Source organism: Artemia sp. Qi Xiang Cuo, chromosome 18 (assembly GCF_049724085.1).
Source record: "Artemia sp. Qi Xiang Cuo chromosome 18, ASM4972408v1, whole genome shotgun sequence".
Taxonomy (NCBI): domain Eukaryota; kingdom Metazoa; phylum Arthropoda; class Branchiopoda; order Anostraca; family Artemiidae; genus Artemia; species Artemia sp. Qi Xiang Cuo.
This window is the reverse complement of record NC_142811.1, coordinates 41090613-41112765: the sequence shown is the minus strand read 5'-3', so window position 1 is coordinate 41112765 and position 22153 is coordinate 41090613. Positions and strand designations below refer to the sequence as shown.

The following is a 22153-nucleotide window of genomic DNA, read 5'->3' as shown; positions in this document are numbered from 1 at the left end:
ATGATTCTACGTTAATTCGGATGAGTTAGTCAATAGCTATTTGCGGTTAAAATGGGTATAATGCCAAAAGTGGTATACCTTAGGGTATAATGATCCTCACTAATTTAAAGAGAAAAAAAAAAGATTCACAATTACAAAACTGTTGTGATCTTTTTCCGAAAGAGGTTTAAAAGAGAATTTGAAATGCTTGAAGTCGAGAAATAAAATGCAGAAAAGGGGTCGGGTGGGGAGGTATGTAAGAGGAGAACATATGTACTTTACGAAAGCAAAATCTTACCTTTTATAATTATGCTAGTCGTTTCCAAAGGTAGCACTGGGTTAAGAGACAAATGATCCACCTTTAGACGAATTCCAAAATATCCAAAGAGTACGGATTGAAGGAATCCTCCCATACCAGTGATAAAATTTGTGGCCCCTTCTTGGTTTTGAGCTTCATTCCAAATCTGAAATAAAATATGTGAACTTATGGTATAATTTCAGATTTAATAGCAGCTAACTAATAACAGGTTTAATCTGATATCCTACTTTGCTTGAATGCGCAAGCAGTTGTTACAAAGTAAAGGCAAAGAAAATAATGAAAGGATCAAAACAGCCTGATTATTGTATGTTTTAAACGTAAATAAATACAGGCCCCTTTTGATGTCTGAAGCGCTAAATTTAGCTGTAAACAAAAATGTTAAGATAAGAGACACTTTCTAGATTGGTTTTCTCTAATGGCTACAACTCTTGAGCTTTGAAAGCAACTGAAGTAATAAATTGGAATGTATCTTCACAATTTTTTCTCAAGGGAATCCTTGGTGCCAGATTAATTGACAAGCCAAATATCAATCATGCTTTTAACACTAACAGAGTACCACGGATTCAAGAAACATAGGCTGCGTCGCTACAGGGATATCCAACGTCAGCCATCTGAGACCTCGACAAAGAAAGTCCACTATTGCCTGCTATTTCGTAAATGGAAGAAGTGTAATCGAAGTTCCCACTGCTTTAGTCGACGATTCAACAAAATTTGGCTCAAAATCATAATATAATGAGCATCATAAAAAATGAAACTCAAAGATATGTTGAATGAAACTCGAAAACTTGTTAAAGCATTATTGGATACCAAGGAAGGTCGCAGCCAATGCTCTGACCCAACCACGAGAACTGTAAGCAAGTGACTCTTCTCAATCCCTTAACACTATTTTCACAAATTAAAAAGGCCACTTATTATGTCTATATTTTTTTTTGTATTTGAATGATAGCTGAAGGCAAAGGTGCTCTCCAATAATTCTTTAATATAAAAGTTATTATTTACAAATAAATTAATGACTTCGAATAAAGATGAACCAAATAAAAATTGTTGAATGAAAGGTCTAAGTATATTCTACAGGTAAAACTAGCGGAAAGATCTATCTGATTTTTTTTTTTTTTTTATAGACGCCTGAACATGAAGTATGTGCTAGGTTATATTCAAAAGAGGATCGGCTTCACTCAAATTGGCTTTAGAAATTATTTATTGTTCAATGGCCAAAGGTTTTTTTTAGTTTTGAGGAGTTTAACTTTTATTTCAAGTCACTCATTTCTAAGAAATACAAAGTTAAGATTCAATCAATTACTTTGACAGCAATATCCTGAAATATATATATATATATATATATATATATATATATATATATATATATATATATATATATATATATATATATAAACAAATTTAACCAATTTTATTAGTGAGCGCGTCCACTAGTGGTAACATAAGGATATCCGCAAAGATTTTTCAACACGGAAGGGGCTTGCAATACTAAAAGTTATTTTTTATAGCAAACGTTGTACTTCTTCTGATAACTACAAATTTTGCACTCAAAGAAAAAAGGATATTTGGTGATTTTGCTGAAAACGTAAAAATACAAATAGCCCATCGAACCTTACGCAAAAATCTGTTACAAAAAAATCTTTATTGTAGTACATAGTTTCAATTTATCTATAAATATTAGACACGGTTCGCTGCTCCAGTTGCTATTAGTAATTGTTATCAAGACCTGTTTGTAGACGCGTATAAACACAAATCATGATCAAGAAAATTCACTGAAACCGGCGATTTTGCTTAAAATAGAATAAAAAGCCTAAAATACAAAAAAATGATCTGAAAAAGCATTTAAAGGCTTTAACATGTCAAAAAATAAAATGTAACAGAGTAATATACAATTGTAAATTATAATTGCTTTTTAAATGAATATATATTTTTTATGTTTATTTTGATGCTTTGAAATTTTTAATGCTATGCTCAGAAGTTGCCAACAGTTTTTCGTAGGGTCAAATAAACACGTATTTTTATACAAAGCACATGTCAAAGATTTTTAGTTGAAAAACGGTTTTTATTAGATGAATATAATGAAAGCATAATTGAAAAAAAAGAAAAAAAAAATACGGCAGTAATTGCTTATACGTTTCCGTCAGAATGCAAGATCGGAGATTGGTTTCCGTAATTCAAAGGCATGATGCATCAACTTTTTAACCAGGAGGTTATCCTTGCCCTTCTCAAACTCAGCACATCGGATCGGTTGGTTCAATCTGTTTCCCAAAATTTGCTTTAGTCCTATATATACTAAGAAATTTGTACTGTTTCCAAAGTTTACCATTCATTTTTTATTCGCCATTAAAATACTCAGAAAAAAACTCTCCCTGCTAAATTTATCCTCGAGTATTTTGCCATCCCAAAATTTTTCTTTATGCACCTATGATTAAAATAACACTTGGCGAGCAGAAACGTCGTTTTGTCCTCCAATTTCTCCAGTTCCAGGTTCTACATATTGTTAAAAGATCAGGCTTCCAATTGCTCACACTTTAAAGCTAGCAATAATTCAAAGGCGCGATCAGTCTGGACCTTGAAGTAGGGGATCGGAAGACCTTTCCAGTGGGAAGGAGAGGAGAGGGGTATGAGATCAAATAAAATAAGATTTAATCTTTAATATCTCGGGTTTTCGTATATTTTAAAATTTGAATGATCTCAGGCCAATGGCCGATCCAGGGCTTTTTTAGGGGGGAGGGGTAAAATAGGTTGATCAGATAAACTTGCGTTAGGAGCAAGTTAAATTAATGCAAATTTGCGTTAATTAAGTAAATTACACTACTTTACACTACGTTAGGGGGGCGCCTCTTCTCCCATCTCTGGATCACTATCTCAGGCTGCTGTATTTATGGCACTAACTTACCTTAAATGGCTCCATTTTATAAGGTTGATAGCTTCTATTAAACATCTCTTCTGCTTTTTCCATGTTCCCCAGTTCAATATGGCCAATTGCATGCATACCCCATGTCATGGCCGGTCCATTTAAACGTGTAACATTCTCATAGACATCCAAGTCTCTTTGACGCTTTATTGGATCAGTCACGTGCATTAACGGGAATCCGAGTAATACAACATCAGCTTGCTTAATAGTTTGCCCTGAAATCAGTCTTCAATGAAATTATTTATGATTGTCGAAAGCTGGGACTTTTGTCTTGAATATAAGAGGCAGAGGGGGCATCCTTCTGAAGCAAAAAAGTTATTGACATATTTATAAAGTGTTTTTTTATTAAGCAAGCGCAAATGAATGGGAATAGGGGCGAGAGGGTTATAAACATGCCTATCCCCTCTTAAAAATTTTTGCTTCTTATCCTTCCTTGGGTGAAATAATTACTGTGTTCATGAACACCCCCCCCCCCCCCACTTCGGTAAAGGACATTTACAATGCGTTGAAATTACACATAAAATTAGAAGCAGAACACTGTACAGACATCACTAGTAACAACGTTATTTCGTTAATTGGTTGATCGTTTTCAATGATCGTTTTGTGTCTTACCTGTGTTGACGCACCTCATCAACCTTTCTCTGGATCTTGGAGTCTTCCCGGAAGCACTAAAGATTGCAAGAGTGGTTCCTCTTCATAAAGGAGGGAAAAAAGATGACCCATCGAATCAAAGACCTATATCTATTCTCCCATTTTTCTCTAAGTTGTATGAGAAAGTGATACATGCCCAGTTAAGTTATTATATTGAAAAGAATAAAATTCAAATGGAAAATCAATTTGGGTTCAGAAAAGGGCTATCTACGGATATAGCAGTTCTGAAATTGGTTGATTGGATTAGTGATGCATTTGAAGCTGGTCTCATACCCGCAGCTGTGTTTTTGGATATGAAAAAAGCGTTCGATACCGTGGACCACTCAGAGCTTATTCAAGCTCTTGACTCGATTGGGGTGAAGGGTTCAAACCTGGAGTGGTTTTCATCGTATCTACACAATCGGTATCAGATAGTTCAGAATGGGTCTTTTTATCTTCAAAAAAGAAAGTAGAGTGTGGGGTTCCACAAGGGTCAATCTTGGGACCTCTACTTTTCATTATTTTCATTGATCGAGTGAAACACTACCTGTCAGAGGCTGGTGTCATCCTGTTTGCAGATGACACTTTGCTCTTTCCGGCAGCGCCTTCACTTGATGTTTTATATAATAAAATTCATAAGGCAGTTTCTTAATTTATAATTTTTTCTCGGCAAAATGTATTAACCCTACACTTTTCTACAACTTTTTTCATTGAAATTTCTAGAACTTCGTCAATTGTTGGGAATGACAATATGACAGTTCACGGAAAAGTGATAAAGATAGTACCAACAACAAAGTATTTGGGGTTTTTAATTGATGAAAACCTGTCGTGGAAAAACCATTCAAGTGCAATAGCTGAAAAATTAAGCAGAGACCTTGGGGTGATGCGAAGAATTAAAAATCCAGTCCCAAAAAAAGATCCTGAAAATGATTTATTTTTCTATATTTTACCCATATATTAGCTACGGATGCTCTATATGGGCAAGTAATTTTGTAACATTTTTCAAAAGAGTACAAAAACTTCAGAATAGAGCTGTAAAATTATTATCTGAATTTGATGATTCTGATGAGGTTCCTGCTCATGAGTATTTTAAAAATAATAAGTTAATGGATGTATCCCAAATTTGAGATTACCAAGTCGCGATTTTGTCGTATAAATATTTGGATCAGCTGCTCACCCCTGCTTTTGAAAATCTTTTTACTTTTAATAGAGACCGTCATAATCATAATACAAGAAAAGCTGATAACTTAACTCATGAGTTTAGGATCACCACTCGGGCATCTTTTGTGATTCGCCATTATGGTCCCCATGTTTAGAATATATTGCCCAAGTGTGTGAAAAATGCGCCTAGTCTTCCGGCTTTCAAGTCACGGGCAAAGAAGTTTCTTTTACCTCGTGAGTGAATTTGGTGTTAAGCCCACTCCAGGTTGTCATTCTATTTAAGGTATTTCCCCGATTTACTTTGCTTTTTTTTTTTGCTTTTTTTTTCTATCTACTTCTTGTCTTTTTCTCTTTCTCTCTTTTTTCATTTATTACTTAATCAGATAATTTTCTTGTGTGTTAAGTAGCAAGGTATGAATGTTGTTTTAATTAGATGAGAGTGATAACCTCGCTTGCCCTTTCAAGCTTATTGCCTTTCTTGGCAGGCGAAAGGTGAATAGTGTTTGTTTTCTTTTTTAATAAATGTATATCTCATCTCATCTCAAAATGACTATTTCATTGATCACGATTGCAGTAGAGCCAACAAAACTGCAGTGAAGTCTTAGGAAAATCAGTAAATTCAGCTCTTTATTGGTCCAATTTCTGCTAACAAACTTGTCGAATATTTTGGGGAGGGAAAAGACCTCAGCCGAGGACAGAGAGCCTCGAACCAGTTCACTAAACAGGGTTAAACCCCTTAATCCTTCTGAAGACAGTAAAAACCCCAATTTTGAATACTTAGGCATATATCTTACCTGGCCTATTCAAATTAAGTCGAATATTCGAGCATTATCCTGTTTTTGACGCCTAACATAGGGGGTATAACTGCGTTTCTGGTCCGATTGGGCAGCAATCTAATTCAATAGTACCGTGTGGTATAGCGGGGAAGATTAGGGGGGATCACAGTTCTAAAAGCCTGTATATATTCCATACAATCTATCAAATGAAAGAAGAATCCCATTTAATTCTGAATATAAAATGTATTTCTCAATAAATGTATAAATGTAGGAGGGGCCCAAGGGAATAAGGCAGTTAATTAAAAAAAAATGTAGAGTATCTTATGAAAGCACAACATACCCAACCTTTGTTACATTATTTTCAAACTAGTAGCTAAAGTTACGGACCAAAAAAGGGGGATGTTTACAAGCCCTGTGCCAGTTTTTTTTTTATAACTATTAAAAGGACCGGCAATGATTACAATATCTAGAACTGAGGCTATAGGATTCGATAGGTCATGGTATCTACCGTAGTTTTTTGGTTATCGTAGTTAATGGTATCTTGTTGATGTTGATTGAAGTCTCCTATTAAGATAGCTTCATTCCCTGTTTACTCCAGAAGATCATATATTTGGCGTATATTTTCCAAGATTGAAGAGACCAGATCCTGCCGATGGACGGTATAATTCTCCAATTGTTTTTTTTTTGTGATGGTAAGGATATTTCTAGTAAGTCCTTGAATATTCAGGGTTAATTCTTCATTGGTCCATACTGAGTACTCCTCCCTACTTTAAATAGCTCAGCCTCTTCTATTAATTATTGATCTGTGAAAGAACGGGAACTATGTCCGGGCATTTTCAAAAGAGTATATGTTTTTTCAAAGAGTTAATACATTTACTAGCATTACAAAAGAATAGTTTTTTATGATGAAGGGGTTTCCCCAGAGGCAAGGATCAGGAAAGTATTTGCAAACCTAAATTTTGTGGTACTCGGCATCCAGGAATGAATTGAGAGGTTTTGGTTAAGTGTGATTTATTTGTTTTTGTCAATAAATCAATTGGACATAAACTTGAAAAACTTTTTTTTAATTAAAAAATGTCACACGGCCCGCATCAAATGTTGGGACAACAAGCTGTATTTCTTGTCAATTCAAAAGACTTGTGTGTATTTTATGATCACATTGTACTACTATTTAATTAAAAAAAAAAAAAAATCCCCCCCCCTACCTATGTACCGTAAGTTAATATCTAAAAACTTAAAAAAATCACCAACCAAGTTCATAACCATCGTACTCGGGATGAAACTCTAATTCCTCATTATATATGTACTTTAAATTTCTTGCAACTGTTAACCATTCTTCTGGAATTGGATCAATCAAATCACCGCAAATGCATGATATATACCTGAAAAAAGTCGAAGGTGATATATACCTGAAGTTGAAACCTGGAAAACAGTAAAGATAGCGCTTATAAAGGCAATAACCAACAAAGGGTGCAGCAGACACTTACAAGGAAATAGTGTAGTTACCTGAAAATGGATAGAGAGAGGGAAGTACGGAGGTAGAGGAGAAGAGAGAGAGAGAGAGAGAGAGAGGGAGAGAGAGAGAGAGAGAGAGAGAGAGAGAGAGAGAGAGAGAGAGAGAGAGAGAGAGAGAGAGAGAGAGAGAGAGAGATAGAGAGAGAGAGAGAGAGAGATAGAGAGAGAGAGAGAGAGAGAGAGAGAGAGAGGCAATCAAATTAATATGCTCAAATCGTCATTACAGAATTGGTTGCAAAGATACTCGTATTTATCATTATTTAGCATGAGTTTTCGGACAGTTGTATTATTAAGTACTTAATTTTCTTCAAACATCGGCTTAGTTTTGGGAAGGGCCTAAACTTCTTAAGGAAACACACTTGTCTTAGAAACGTGCTAATTAGCAGAAAACTCTCCGATCCTCAAACCTAGTAGCGTAACGGAGAAGACTATAAAGGACTTTCACGGGAATACATTCCATACTAGGATACGCAAAAAAAAAATAGTAATAACACAAACAAATTGGACATCTTTGGATGTTATAAAAGCTTCACTAAGAACAAAACTAAAATTTTACTTATGGGATTTTTCTTTGAACCTGTGAAAACCTGTAACATTCTCCATTAAGTTTTAGCTCGAACACTCTGGTGTAGTTTGAAACACAGGACAGCTAGGTTGTGGTTTCATAGCTGGAATCTCAGACACTTTTCAAATTTCCGGTTACTGTGTTCTAAAGTTCTTTCTTTACTGGATTGCATCTAACGCCACAACCATGACTAGCGTTATTGGCCCACTTAACAAGGTCAATTCTTTCTCATTCTATGAAATGCACACTCTCCTTTTATCCACTTAATCACATTCTAAAACAACAGCGCTTGCAAAAATTATAACGGATTGTTAGGTGTTTACATAGCACTCTATCCAACTCCCAGAGCTCCATTTGAAGGGGATAGATTTAAACTGAAGGAGGCCCCATTTCTGCTCCTAATTTTCTTATAAAGCAAAACAAGAAAAAACAGATTTCATTGTCTGAGATACACATCCCAGCCTTAAACAGAGAAATCTAAAATATGTAAGAAAACCTTCGCAGAGCTTGCTGAATTATTAAAATAATAGCTGTAAATAATTTCATCAAGCAAATGGATACTTTCTTGTATCTTATGCTATGCTTCAATTTACAAGACAATCTTTTAGCTATCGTAACCGATAGGCTTGCTACATATTATACATAATATATTCTCAAGTAACTGGATCGTTTTTATTACGTGAACTACATTAAATGTCTAAACGGTAAGATATAAATTTTTTACTATTTATTTCGCTGTATGAGGTTATTTAAACCGGTGTCGACCGGAGCAGAAGTGAAATTTCCTGTGCAAAGCCATTCAAGTAGGGACTGTCCTCGGTTAATTCTCTAGTTTCAATTCTAGACAGCACTACTGGCAAGGATAATCAACAAATCTTTGTGCCTAAAACTATTTCTTGTTCCAAAAATCCTCTTATCTTTAATTTGAGTTAACCTTTTTGAACTTAATGTATGGCAAATAATTTGTTTAACAAGGAAACACTTGGAAGTCAGATATAGGTGGTGCTACATGTAACCTTCTAAAACAAATTTAAAAGAGTAGCTTGTTTTCTCCAAATAGACTGTGTTTCTATGAAGGAAAAGAGAAAGAAAATGTGCAAACTGAAAGAGAAAGCTATAGAGACACCATTTGGGTATTTTAAAGGCTAGAATTCAAAAATGCTCAAAAATCGAATAACAGTAACGATCATCTATATAATCTTAAATTTGTGCCTTGCGAAGGTAAATTTGTAACGGATTTTAAGGGTTTATGTTGCTTATGCACGACCTCTGTTAAAATATTTTTTTCTCACATGATATTTTTTTCTTCAAAAAGCAGTTTTAGATTTGTTGGTTGGGGCTCAACTTCGTACTAGGTTGCAGCTTTGCAGCGATCTCTGCAACCACGATATATATGTCTTGTAGGGAATCATGGCCTTTCTAAGGAATTTTCAAATCGAACAGAGGAAGCCCAGAAAATGTTTCTTAGAGATACTGAAGTCTCTTAGTAGCTTTTCAATATCTGTTTTAAGCCTTTTTCGTAAGTCCTTAGAAGGTTAACCTTGCATACTCTGGTACCCTAAGAATCCAATAAATCGGATATTAGTTCTGACGATTCTTTTTAATGGGTTCCGAGGAGTGGGGCGAAATATTTTCCGGAACTTTTAATCATTTAGAGCAACCACTTTTAATTTGTATTTTATTCTAATTGTTTTATTCTAAGCCCACATAATTGTTTTATTCTTATGGCCTTATATTTATAGCTCTCGGAGGGAGAGGGGATGGTTGTGCTACTGCACAAAGGAGTCCTTGTTCCCTGCTTTCTTAATTCTATATTTTGGCTTTTGTTTCCCAGCCGTACGTGACAGGAGAGTCATGTTGCTAACGAAGTCAGTCCAGTGAAGTCTTTCGAATCTTTGGAGATGTTTCGTCTGAGCGACATCGACGGCGCTGAGGATAGATTTTGCAGCTGGCCACGTCTCTGCTTCATACAGCAGGACGGTGCTGACTGACGCATTGTATATGCGCATTTTGGTAAAGCAGCTTATGTTTGGCTTTCGCCAGATGCTGCTAAGCCTCCCAACAAGTGCTTAAGCTTTGGCAATTCGAGATGTAAGCTCTTTTGTGATCAAGCCATCATTTGACAGAATAGATCTCAGGTAAGTGTAGTCTTAAAGCACATCTAGTCAGTTGCTTCCGATGTTAACTTCCTTTATAGTAGAACGGGACGTGGAAGGCTCAAGGAGCATAACTTTGGTTTTCTGCCAGTCGATATTCAGTCCAACTTTCGAGGCTTCTTCTGAGAGCACCTGGAGAGCTTTGGTGAACTTTTCGACGGTGCTAGCAACTAGCGCTATGTCTTCGGCGAAGTCACTTGCACGTCTTGCGTGACTTGCACGCAGCTTTCCGTATCCTCATACAGCTTTTCAAAGAGTGAGCAATATTTCTTGGGTAGACCCGTAGTTCTTAGTATCAGCCAAAGTGAACGGCGATCAACAGAATCGGTGGAACTCTCGCGTCTTCTCGATCAACTGGCGCATAGAAAACATTTGCTCCGTCGTCGACCTGCCGAGCATGAATCCGGCTTGCTGGACTCTTCTCTTTCTACGCAAAAAGCTGGAACACCTGTCCAGGAGGGACACATGGCGAAGAGTATACCAGGAACGAAGAGAAGCGTGATCCCACGATAGCCGGAGCAGATTTGACGGCTGCCCTTACATTTCCAGAGCGGCAATATGATGCCAGCACGCCAGTCATTGCGTGCTGGCGTGCTGCGTCGAGAACTCCTTTCTCGACGCAGATCGCCCAGCGTACTGTTCGGTGGTACGGCCACCTCCTTCGCATGCCACGCGACGCCCCAGCACGGGTCGCATTCGACTTCGACCCCACCCTACCCGGATGGAAGTGACCCAGAGGACGCCCACCTACTAGGTGGAAAGACAAAGCCGATGAATTCCTCTCCCAAGCCCACATCCCGGTGGAAGAAGCTGCGATCCTGGCATGCGAGGGTCAACCTGGAGGCACCTAGTCTCGTCGTTCTCTACGCCGAACCTTCGGCAGGAGCCTTAAGTCAAGTCAAGCCATTTTTGTGGAGTACTAGGCTATTTTTCAGCATTCCCTTAGATTAGATTACGTTAGGTTTTCGCAACAAACATTTACCAATTAGATTTAATCAATTAATCAAAATCATGATTATCATCCTAAATCAGCTTTGAATGGTGATATTTCCTCACGTGACAGTTTTTTTTCCCAAAACGTGCTTTTAAATGGTCGATTATAATGAAATAGGCTTTGTTCTTTACTAGGTTCCCCTTAAGGGAGATTAATTAAAAAAACTTTTTCCAAAAAAAGTTTTTCAAAGAAAAGTAAAGAACTCCATTAAAAAAAAATGAGCAAAAATAAAATTAAATAATCTACCAAGCGTGAAACTACAACAAATCAGCATCGATAAATAAATAAAACCCGAAACGAACATAAATTACAATAAATAACAGAGTCAAACTCAAAAGGAGCATAAACTAGAATAAGTTGGGCTCAAAACCCCAATGCCTTCCCAAGGCCAGAACATAATTTACACTTTACTGAAAAAAATACAAATGAATGTGCATTGTCAGTTTAATATAAATATACTGATATTTAGTAATCAAAATGATAATATTATTTGATTTATTAAAGTTCTGGCCTTGGGAAGGCAAAGGGGTTTTGAGCCCAACTTATGTTAATTTCTGCTCGTTTCGAGTTTGACTCGTTATTTATTGTAATTTCTGTTCGTTTTGGGTTTCATTTATTTATCGATGCTTATTTGTGGTAGTTTTACGCTTGGTAGATTATTTGATTTTATTTTTGCTCATTTTTTTTGTTTAATGGAGTTCTTTACTTTTCTTTGAAAAGCTTATTTTGTGGAAAAAGTTTTTTAATTATATTCTGTTCGTTTTATATTGACATAGTCTTTTCAGAGAAAAAAAATAATACTTTAAATCTTTTCGTTTTTTTAAGAATTTATAATTTGGCCTGCTATTTGTATGCTGGAGAAAATTTTTCAGCAATTTTTAACAACATACATCCTCTTAAAAATCTGGACACAAATAGTACTGTTTAATTGGTTCATACCTCGTGTAGTTGACCTGATACTGAAAACTTGATACCATTCGCAAAAAAATCTGTTTAATTTCTTTGATAGCTTGGATACACTTACGCTATTTTGATTTGGTTAGATTTTAAGAGCAGAAGCAGCCCCGAAAGTTCGAATATAATACCGTCAGTCGTTCTTGGGATACTGCTGAGATGCCTTATTCGGAATCAGCATTAACACAGTACATTCTGATTTAATCTTATAGCAACATTTAGTTTTTAAACATAAAGTCAAATGGGAGGGTGGGCGTAGGAGGGGGATTAGTTTCCCTCCAATCACTTTCGACTATTAAAAAGGGCATCAGCCCTTTCTATTTTCAATCGAATGAGCCCTTTTCGGAGTTCCTACGACAACTCCTTCGATACAAAGTGCCCTCGTCTAAACAACAACAACAACAAAAAAAAAATACATCATACCCACATCGATCTTTACTATAAAAATGTCAAGCTTTCCAATCACTTTTCACTATTAAAAAGGGCACTAGGCCTTTCGATTTCCAATCGAATGAACCCTTTTTGAGTTTCTACGACAACACTTCCTATAAACACCTTACATGCCCCCAGGGCATAAATTACAACCCTTACCCTAAGGGCTGTGAGGGTGGTTGTCATCCTCTAAGACCTAATTTCCAGAACTTTCAACTACGTTCAGCAAAATGGCTATCTCAAAATTTTGATTGGATGTGTTTGGGGAAATGGTGGGCGTGGAAGGGGTGTTAGTTGCCTTCTAATTACTTTCGACTATTAAAAGGGCACAAGCCATTTCAATTTCTAATCAAATGAGCCCTTTTTGAAGTTTCTACGACAACACGTTCTATAAAAAGGTTTATATGCCCCCAGGGCATAACTTACAACCCTCTTCCTGAAGGCTGTGAGGGGGTTGTCATCTTCGCAGACCTAATTTCCAGAACTTTCTACTACGTTGAACAAAATGGATATCTAAAAATTTTGATTGGATGTGTTTGGGGGAATGGTGGGCGTGGAAGGGGTGTTGGTTGCCTTCCAATCACTTTCGACTATTAAAAAGGGCACTAGCCATTACAATTTCCAATTGAATGAGTCCATTTTGAAGTTTTTACGACAACTCTATCATTAGAACCTTATATGCCCCCAGGGCATAACTTACAACCTTTGCCCTGGAGACTCTAGGGGATTTGTCATCCTTAAATATATAATTTCCAGAACTTTAAACTTCGTTGAACAAAATAGCTATCTCTAAACTTTGATTGAATGTGTTCGGGGAAATAATGGGCGTGAGAGGGGGGCTACTGACTCTCCACTCACTTTCGACTATTAAAAAGGGCGATTTCAATTTCCAATCATGTGAGCCCTTTTTGAAATGTATACGGCAAATTTCTATATAAACATTATTTGCCCCCATGGCATAACCTGTAGTCCTTGCCCTTAAGGCTTTGAGGGGCATATCATCCTTAATTATTTAATTTCCCAAACTCTTGACTATCCAGATCAAAATGGGTGTCTCAAAATTTTGATTGGATGTGTTTGGGGAAATGGTGGGCGTGGAAGGGGTGTTAGTTGCCCTTCAATCACTTTTGACTATTAAAAGGGCACTAGCCCTTTCAATTTTCAATTGAATGAGCCCTTTTTGATGTTTTTACAACATTGCTTTCTACAAAAACCCTACATGCTCCCAGGGCAGAACTTACAACCCTTGCCCTGAGGGTTGTGTGGGGGGATGGGTTGTCATCCTTCAAGACCTAATTTCCAAAACTTTCAACTCCGTTGAATAAAATGGCTACCTAAAAATTGTCATTGGATGTGTTTGGGAAAAGGTGTGTGTGAGAGGGGGGTTAATTGCCCTCAAATCACTTTCCACTGTTGAAAAGGACACTAGCCCTTTGAATTTCCAATCGAATGAGCCATTTTTCAAGTTTCTACGATAAAGATTTCAATAAAAACCTTATATGCCCCCAGGGCATAACTTACAACCCTTGCCCTGAAGACTGTGGGGGGAGTGTCCTGCTCAAAGGTACAATTTCCTGAGCTTTAAACTGCGTGGAACAAAAATGGATATGTTTGGGGAAATGGTGGGCATGGAAGGGGTGTTAGTTGCCTTCCAATCACTTTCGACTATTAAAAGGGCACTAGCCATTTCAATGTCCAATAGAACGAGCCCTTTTTGAAGTTTCTACGACGACGCGTTCTATAAAAACCTTATATGCCCCCAGGGTATAACTTACAACCCTTGCCCTGAGGGCTGTTGGGGAGTGTCCTCCTCGAAACCATAATTTCTATCTGGAAATCCACAACACTGAACAAAATGGCTATCTAAAAATTTTGATTGGATGTGTTTGGGGAAAAGTGGGCGAGAGAGGGGGGCTAGTTGCCCTCAATTACCTTTGACTATTAAAAAGGACACTAGACGTTCGAATTTCGAATCGATTGTGCCCTTTTTCTAGTTTCTATCACAAATATTTCAATAAAAATTATTACCCCTAGGGCATAACTTATAACCCTTGTCCTGAAGACTGTGGGGGGAGTGGCCTGCTCAAAGTTATAATTTCCTGATCTTTAAACTGCTTGAAACAACAGGGCTATCTAAAAATTCAGATTGGATGTGTTTGGGGAAATGGTGGGCGTGGAAGGGGTGTTAGTTGCCTTCCAATTACTTTTGACTATTAAAAAGGGCACTAGCCATTTCAATTTCCAATTGAATGAGCCCATTTGAAATCTCGACGACTGCGGTTTTAATAAAAGCTTCATATGCCCCCAGGGTATAACTTACATACCTTGCCTTGAGGGCTGTGAGGGGAAGGGTTGTAAGTTTTAATGGCCGAATTTCCACATCTGCTCACTGCTTTGAACAGAAGGCAGTCTCAAAATGTTTATTGGATGTGTTTGGGGAAAAGGTGGGCGTGAGAGGGGGGTTAGTTGCCCTCAAATCACTTTCGACTACTAAAAAGGGTACTAGCCCTTTGAATTTCAAATCAAATGAGCCCTTTTTCAAGTTTCTACGACAAAGATTTCAATGAAAACTTTATATGCCCCCAGGGCATAACTTACAACCCTTAACCCGAGGGTTGTGGGGGAGTGTCCTCCTCAAAAATATGTTTTCTATCTAAAAATCAACTACGCTGAACAAAATGGCTATCTCAACATTTTTATTGGATATATTTCGGGGAATGATGGGGGTGGGGGGGGGGGGCCTAGTTGCCCTCCAATCACTTTCGACTATTAGAAAGGGCACTAGCCCTTTGAATTTCCAATCAAATGAGCTTTTTATGAAGTTTCTACGACAACACCTTCTTTAAAAACCTTATTTACCCCCCAGGGCATAACTTAAAAACCCTTGCCCTGAGGGCTGTGGGGGAGTGTCCTCCTCAAAAACATATTTTCTATCTGGAAATCAACTACGCTGAACAAAATGGCTATCCCAAAATTTTGATTCGACGTGTTTGGTGAAATGATCTGCTTGGGGGGGCTAGGTGCCCTCCAATCGCTTTCGAATATTAAAAAGGGCACTAGCTCTTTGAATTTCCAATCGAATGAGCATTTTTTGAAGTTTCTACGACAACACCTTCTATAAAAACCTTATATGCCCCAAGGCATAACTTAAAACCCTTGCCTTGAGGGCTGTGGAGGAGTGTCCTTCTCAAAAACATGTTTCTTATCCTAAAATCAACTACACCGAACAAAATAGCTTTCTAAAATCTTTGATTGGATGTGTTTGGGGGACTGATGGGCGTGGGGGGGGGGGCTAATTGCCTTTCAATCTCTTTCGAGTATTAAAAATCGCGTTAGCCACTCAAATTTTCAATCAAATTAGTCCTTTTTAAAGTTTATAAGACGGAACCTTTGATACAAAGTGCTCGAGTATGGAGAGCCAAAAAAAAACACAAAAAAAACACATTGTGCCCACATCATTTACTTAGGCAGCGCTAGCGCGCTGCCTATGATACCACGAAAAATAGAACAAACAACACGTTGTGAGGGGTAGATATGTGCTGAATTTTGAAACCTTTAGTAGTTTTCATAATATTCTGCCAAGGTATTTAAAGGGTCTCTGACGCAGAACTATCCTACTGGGTATAGGAGCAAATACAAGTAATTAGTTTATTTTTTTTTACAACTAGCAAAATAACTATTGGGATTTCCAAGCTTTCTAAACAATTGGGTAGGTTTTTCCCGTGGAAAGATCAGTTTCAAAGCATCGTTATACAAAGGTTGAATTTTAATTATAAAGAATGGAGATTGAGAGAAGTTTCAGCTGCTCTAATTATTTGAGTCAACCCTGAAATTTGTTTTGAAAGATCAAGTTTTTCAAGTGAAAACAGAGAGTAATGTTTGAACTTGAACGAACATAAATTTTCTAACACAAAATCACTAATTCAAATATTAGCGATAAGTTGACATACTTTGCAAAGTGGATAGTATAAGAGGCAATACTGTTAGTGTACACTGAGTTGTTGACGTAATGTGCATCCTCATCTGGGGGCATGACACCGTTGATGACATACTGTCCAGAAGTTTCATTTAATTCAGATCTTGAAGCCCAAAATTCAGCCATTTCTCGAATAAATTGACATCCATTTGCCTGAAAAAAAAAAAAACATTAAAAGGAAGGCTTCAGTTGTAGTAAAGGAACCACTAACAAACCACAGATGAAATAAAAATATTATTGAAGGTGGAATTTTGGAGAGAAAAATAAAATAAAATCACAGATTGACTTTAACTATGGAGATTGCATAAGAAAATCTCATTAACATGAAAAAATCCCCCCAAATTAAGATAAATAATTTGTTTTACGGTTAATAATTTCTTAGACCACACCTTCTTCCCATTTACAATTAAAACGAAAATCTACTAATAACGGGTAAAATTTTTTAAGACAGTGACAAATTAAAAAAAACCTTTTAAACATAAACTTCACAGTGAAGTCCGGCTATTCCGACTTCACATCCTATTTTGAAGCATTCCTGAATCAGCTACAAATGACTATTTTCTTTCACTGGCCAGTTTTTTTTAATCGTGCTTTTTGACTTTTGGTTACAATGGGACGTGGTTCGTTTTTTTACTAGGTTGCAGCTTTTGGGAGAGATTGGTAGCCATGATTTGCTCAAAAATCTCCTAAACTTATTTGCAGGTAAAAGTAGTCGCAGTTACAAGCGGTTGCAGCTGGAGTCGCAAGTAGTCGTAGTCACAAGCAGTCGCAGTCGCAAGTGTCGTATTCTAAGTCATAAGTAGTCAAAGTTGCAAGTAGTAGTTGTCGCAAGTCATCTTAGTCGCAGTCGTAAAAAGTTACAGCAACAGTCGAAAGTAGTCGCAGTTGCATTCACAGTTGCAGTCCCAGGTAGTGGGAGTGAAAAAGATATTGCAGAAACGCCTTTTTGATAGCTTGGATGCAGAGAGTGTCTTTTGATTTAGCTTAATACACACCGCTCAACATTCCCCAAAATTTCACCTTAATACCTTTGATCTTTTCGGACACTCTAGGTGTCTAAAAAGTCTCCCTTTTCAAATGACAAATCCTGTACGGAAACAAAGAACAAACTGCATAATTTATGTTCCTTGCACCGGGGACTGTAAGGGACATAGCATCCCGGGAAGCATAATTGTTAGACCATTTGACTATTTTGAACAAACATGCCTATTTATAATCAAAATATTTATCAATTTTACGGGAAATCTATAAGAGCAAACGGGAGGGGGTTTGGCTGCCCTCTGATCACCGTTCAACATCCCCCTTAACATGCCTTATGAGTTTCATAGGCAGCGCAATTGCGCTGCCTTAGTAAAGATGTATTATTTATTTTTTGTTTTCCATACCTGAAAAAAATTCAAATGAAAAAAAATGAGCATTCTAAGTTTAATATACATATGCTGATATTTATTCCTTAAAATCTTAATGAATTTTCGATTTCTTAAAGTTGTAAAAGTGAAAAAATTTAAAAGAGTATTTTTCAGTAAAGTACAAATTATATTCTAGCTTTTAGAAAGCATAGGGTTTATAACCCTACACAGATTAATTTCTGCTTGTTTTGAGTATGACTTATTTTAATTTTTGTTTGTTTTGGGTTTCATTTATTTATTAATACTGATTTGTGGTAGTTGTATTCTTGGTAAACTATTTGATTCTATTTTTGTTCATTTTTGGTTTAATGGAGTTCTTTATCTTTTTTTGAAAAACTTATTTTGTAGAAAAAGTTTTTTTGATTAATTCAACTTAATAGCAATTCCGATGGCAGTGTAACATTACAACATTAAATTCCCCCGTGTTTTATGTTCCCTCCCAGATTTTGACAAGAACTGCATCTTCAAATTCAAGACGATACAACACAAGAATGACGTCATATATGGCCGGCTTTGTCCCTGGCGAAAGAATCAGATGAAAAATGTAAATCTCCGCGAATCAATCTCCCGAACAAAAAGATCTTGCTTAGAATTTCATTTTTTCCAAAATCTATGCAAACACTCCATATACCATCATCATATATTTGTGCTCTACAGAAATTATCTGGTTAGCATAGCTGGTAATTTTTGGATAACCTCAAAAACACCAAGGGCGAAAAGCATTGCATCGCCTTTAAAGCCACATTGCTCAAAGAGGATTAGATATGACAAATTCAGTATATCTTGCCGGCGATTCATTCGATAGAACTAGTCTTTGTCATTTTCTTTTGTCTTCTAAGCGAGATATATTATAAACCTTAATCTGGTGACCAGTCATCCAGAGAGATAAATTGCAGAGGTCCATTTTTAACTCCTTTAAATTCAACCAGTTAATGTGTTAAAAACTGAATGTCAGAACTATTGGCATGTTTGCTATTACAGGCACCTTGCATCTCGTTTGAAAAAGTAGAAAAAAACTTTAAAGCTAAAGAAAGTTCCTGAAGCAAAATCCGAGAATTCAAACGATAACTTTTGCTTATGGGAAAAGGATTTTACGCTGTCATTTTACAGTGAAAGAAACATTAAGATGCCTAGGTCAGATTTAACGGACTAAAGAAGATAAACCGGAAAAATGAAAACTTTTGGCAATTCAGCAGGCGCCAAGCAAAACAAAGAACGTAACTATTATACGAAAATATTTAAAATAAGCGAGAATGCTTTGTAAGAGAACAAAGAGCGAAGCTCAGAATTGAATGGCAGGACTGCCACTCTCTGTGGTTGTTTCCAGAATTCTAAAATTTTAATCCTTGCGCAGAATTGTCAGCCTCGTACCATTGTGGATTGCAATGGCTTGTTGCTGCTGGTGGTGGCAGAAACAAAATGCTGTGTGAAGCGTATTTAAATGAGTGATGAAGCTTCCGAGCCGATTCACAGGAAAAATGCACCGTTTTTTTTCTGGTAGGCCTTCTCCTTGGCGAACTTTTATATCGTGTAGCTAATTTGTAAATGAAAAAAAAGTAAGTATAATCTTACTGAAACGTTGAAATTATACATTTCATCTCCTGTAAGCCAAGCCCTATCGCCTGAGGCAGCAAAATACTGTCTGGCAGCAAAGGCAATATCGCCGGTCACGTGAATTTGATTTTCTCGTGTCTCTGGACAACAGTCAGGAGTAACTTCTGTCCCTGTATAAGCCGATTCCCATGAAAACCTGAAAAAAATTGAATACTTGAGTGCATACAAGGAAATTTGCCCGATGCATAACTATATAGGCTTTAGCATAAACTTTTTGTTCCGAATAGAAATTGCTTGAACGTCATATGAAAATTCATCTACTTGGGTATAAGCCGATACTGCAGATGGTTAGCCTTTGCACGTATTAAACAAATACAAAAAATAGCTATTGTAAACACGATAAACAGTAGGATTATAATGGAAGAATTTCAAAAGCATAACATGAATGTAATTCCCCCCCCCCTCTGTTTGAATCTACTGAAGACTTTATAGCATAGTTTGCTCTTTACTAATGCCGAAATTTACTAGAAACATATGTATCAATTTTATATATCGTTATATTATACATTTATCAAATTTTCGCTTTCACATTCATCCTGAACTCAATTCAGAGCATAAAATTACAAAGTCAATAATACTGGTGGAATTTGATACTAATCCAAAAACAATGCAAAAATCATCCGTAAATAGGATTTATTTCTTCTTCCATGTCATTTTTATACATTTCAAGGGCACCGGCAGAAAGTTTTCCAGGGGCAGCCAAAGACCAGAATAGCAGTGGAGGTTGGGGGACAAAGAATATATTTTAGGATATTGTTTTTAAGATTCAGTTCATTTTTAAGAACTTTTAGGAAAAATTCACAAATAAAAAGAGCAAATAAATTTGCATGCAAAATGAAACAAGAAATAAATTTTAGACGACGAGGATTCCTCGCAGAGGGTTCAATAATAATAATAATAATAATTTATTTATAACCCACTTTTATGCAGAACAAGCGGAGTAAAGTACAATAAAAAGGGGAAACAAAAATTAAATACACAGAAACAAAGACGACTTAAACTTTAATCACTGACAAAAACACATGGATAATATTATGCTTTGTGACTAGGCACCCAAAGTCAAGTCTTGGTAAACTAGTACTAAATAATTAAATGATTGAATAATTGCGGTAGGACCATAGGTCTCAATAAAGCGCGTATTACGATGTAAATTAGGGCGGTACGGTAAAAATTTGCTATATCTAAAATAAGCGATACGGAACGCTTATGCGCAAATCATTCTTAGTCAATAACGAATACATTTCACTTAAAAACAAGACAGAATGGTCATAATATGTGGAATGCATTTTAGCTAAAGCTTGGCGTGAATATTTTCCACGGTTAGGTACAATTTTCGCATATCTGATCTTCAACCTTTTTTTTAACATCTCTCAGAACTTGAAGTCGCAAAAAAGTGAGTGTAGAACAAATAATAATTCCTAACCACTGTAAACTCGTAACATTGCGAATTACTAAGGATCCACAGGACAAATTGTGAGCTGATGATTTGGGATTAAAAACTAAATATTCGCATTTATCAACATTCAAAAACAGACCGACATCCCAAAAACTCTTAAAAATATGTTGCACCGATAATGCCAAAATAGACTTGGTTCGGATTAAAACTAGCAGGTCCTCCGCATACGCAATATAAGACACATCAGATAAATTATAAACATACGAATGCTTGATTCCTTGTAAAACACTTTGAATGCAAGCATTAAATAGATAAGGTGATAGCACCCCACCCTTTCGTACTCCAGATTGAGCTGGTATATTACCGCAGTACCCTCTACCAGATTTTAAACGAAGAAACGAATTACTATACCAAAATTTTAGTAAATGTATGACAGAAAGGTTCATTCCTAACTCTGACAAGGAGTGCCACTTTGGTGCATGGCAAATACTATCGAAAGTTTTAGACAAATCCAAAGCGCAAATATGTAATTCACAACCTTTAGACTGGGCATTATAAAGAATAGAAACTATAGTCTTATGCGCATGTTGACACCCAATACGAGGCTGAAACCCAAATTGGTTTGAGTCTTTCGCAGTTCGTTCAATAATATACGTAAGCAGAACACATTCAAAAACCTTACTAATATTGCAAGCAACAGCGATGGGCCTATATGAACTGCAATCAAAAGGGTCTCTTCCGCGTTTAAAAATCGAAGTTACCGTTCCGCAAAGGAAGGAATCAGGCACCGTTGACAAACATAAACAGAACTGAAAAAGTAACTGGAGCCGAGCGACTAGTGCAGGACAATCACAATGTAAATGGTGAGCGCTAATCCCATTAAGATCACTGGATTTAGACTTAAATTTAAGCATACAATTAACAATACTTTTAGTTGATACAGGAATAACATGAAGTTGCAAAACTTTAAGTGGCGAAAATTTAGAAACTAAGCATTGAAAATGACAATCAACACTATACTCAATCTTACAAAAAACATTTTTATAATGCCCAAGCCAAGATGAATCTGGGATAACATCACTGGTCCCTAATGAATCAAATAAAGACTTGCACTTTTAGGGAACTCAGCACCATTATATCGAACCAAACGAAGATACCGTTTAAACTCCGCTTTTGTCTTACTTTTTATATCAAACACTTGGCCTCGCAAGGGCCACCCACACGCAATCCAGATGTGAAGCCAGAGTTTAGAACGATTTTTGATGGCTTTAAGACCCGGGTCTTCTTTCCAAATTGGGCTGACTTTTGAGTTTAACCCGGACAAGGGGGACAGCCAGATTCTCAGCTTGTTTCATGCACTTAA

At 36.7% G+C, this 22153-nt stretch overlaps 1 protein-coding gene across 1 annotated transcript in view; it reads right to left on the bottom strand.

Moving 5' to 3' along the window:
- The window catches only part of LOC148941501 (protein-glucosylgalactosylhydroxylysine glucosidase), a 110798-nt gene that overhangs the window by 8660 nt on the left and 79985 nt on the right, over positions 1-22153 (bottom strand). Inside the window, exons 9-13 of the mRNA XM_089103816.1 lie at positions 19353-19530; positions 16346-16524; positions 7031-7161; positions 3195-3427; positions 278-443 (exon numbers count right to left, since the gene is read on the bottom strand). Coding sequence (XP_088959942.1) covers positions 278-443; positions 3195-3427; positions 7031-7161; positions 16346-16524; positions 19353-19530 — 887 coding nt within the window. The remainder of the gene's footprint in view (positions 1-277; positions 444-3194; positions 3428-7030; positions 7162-16345; positions 16525-19352; positions 19531-22153) is intronic.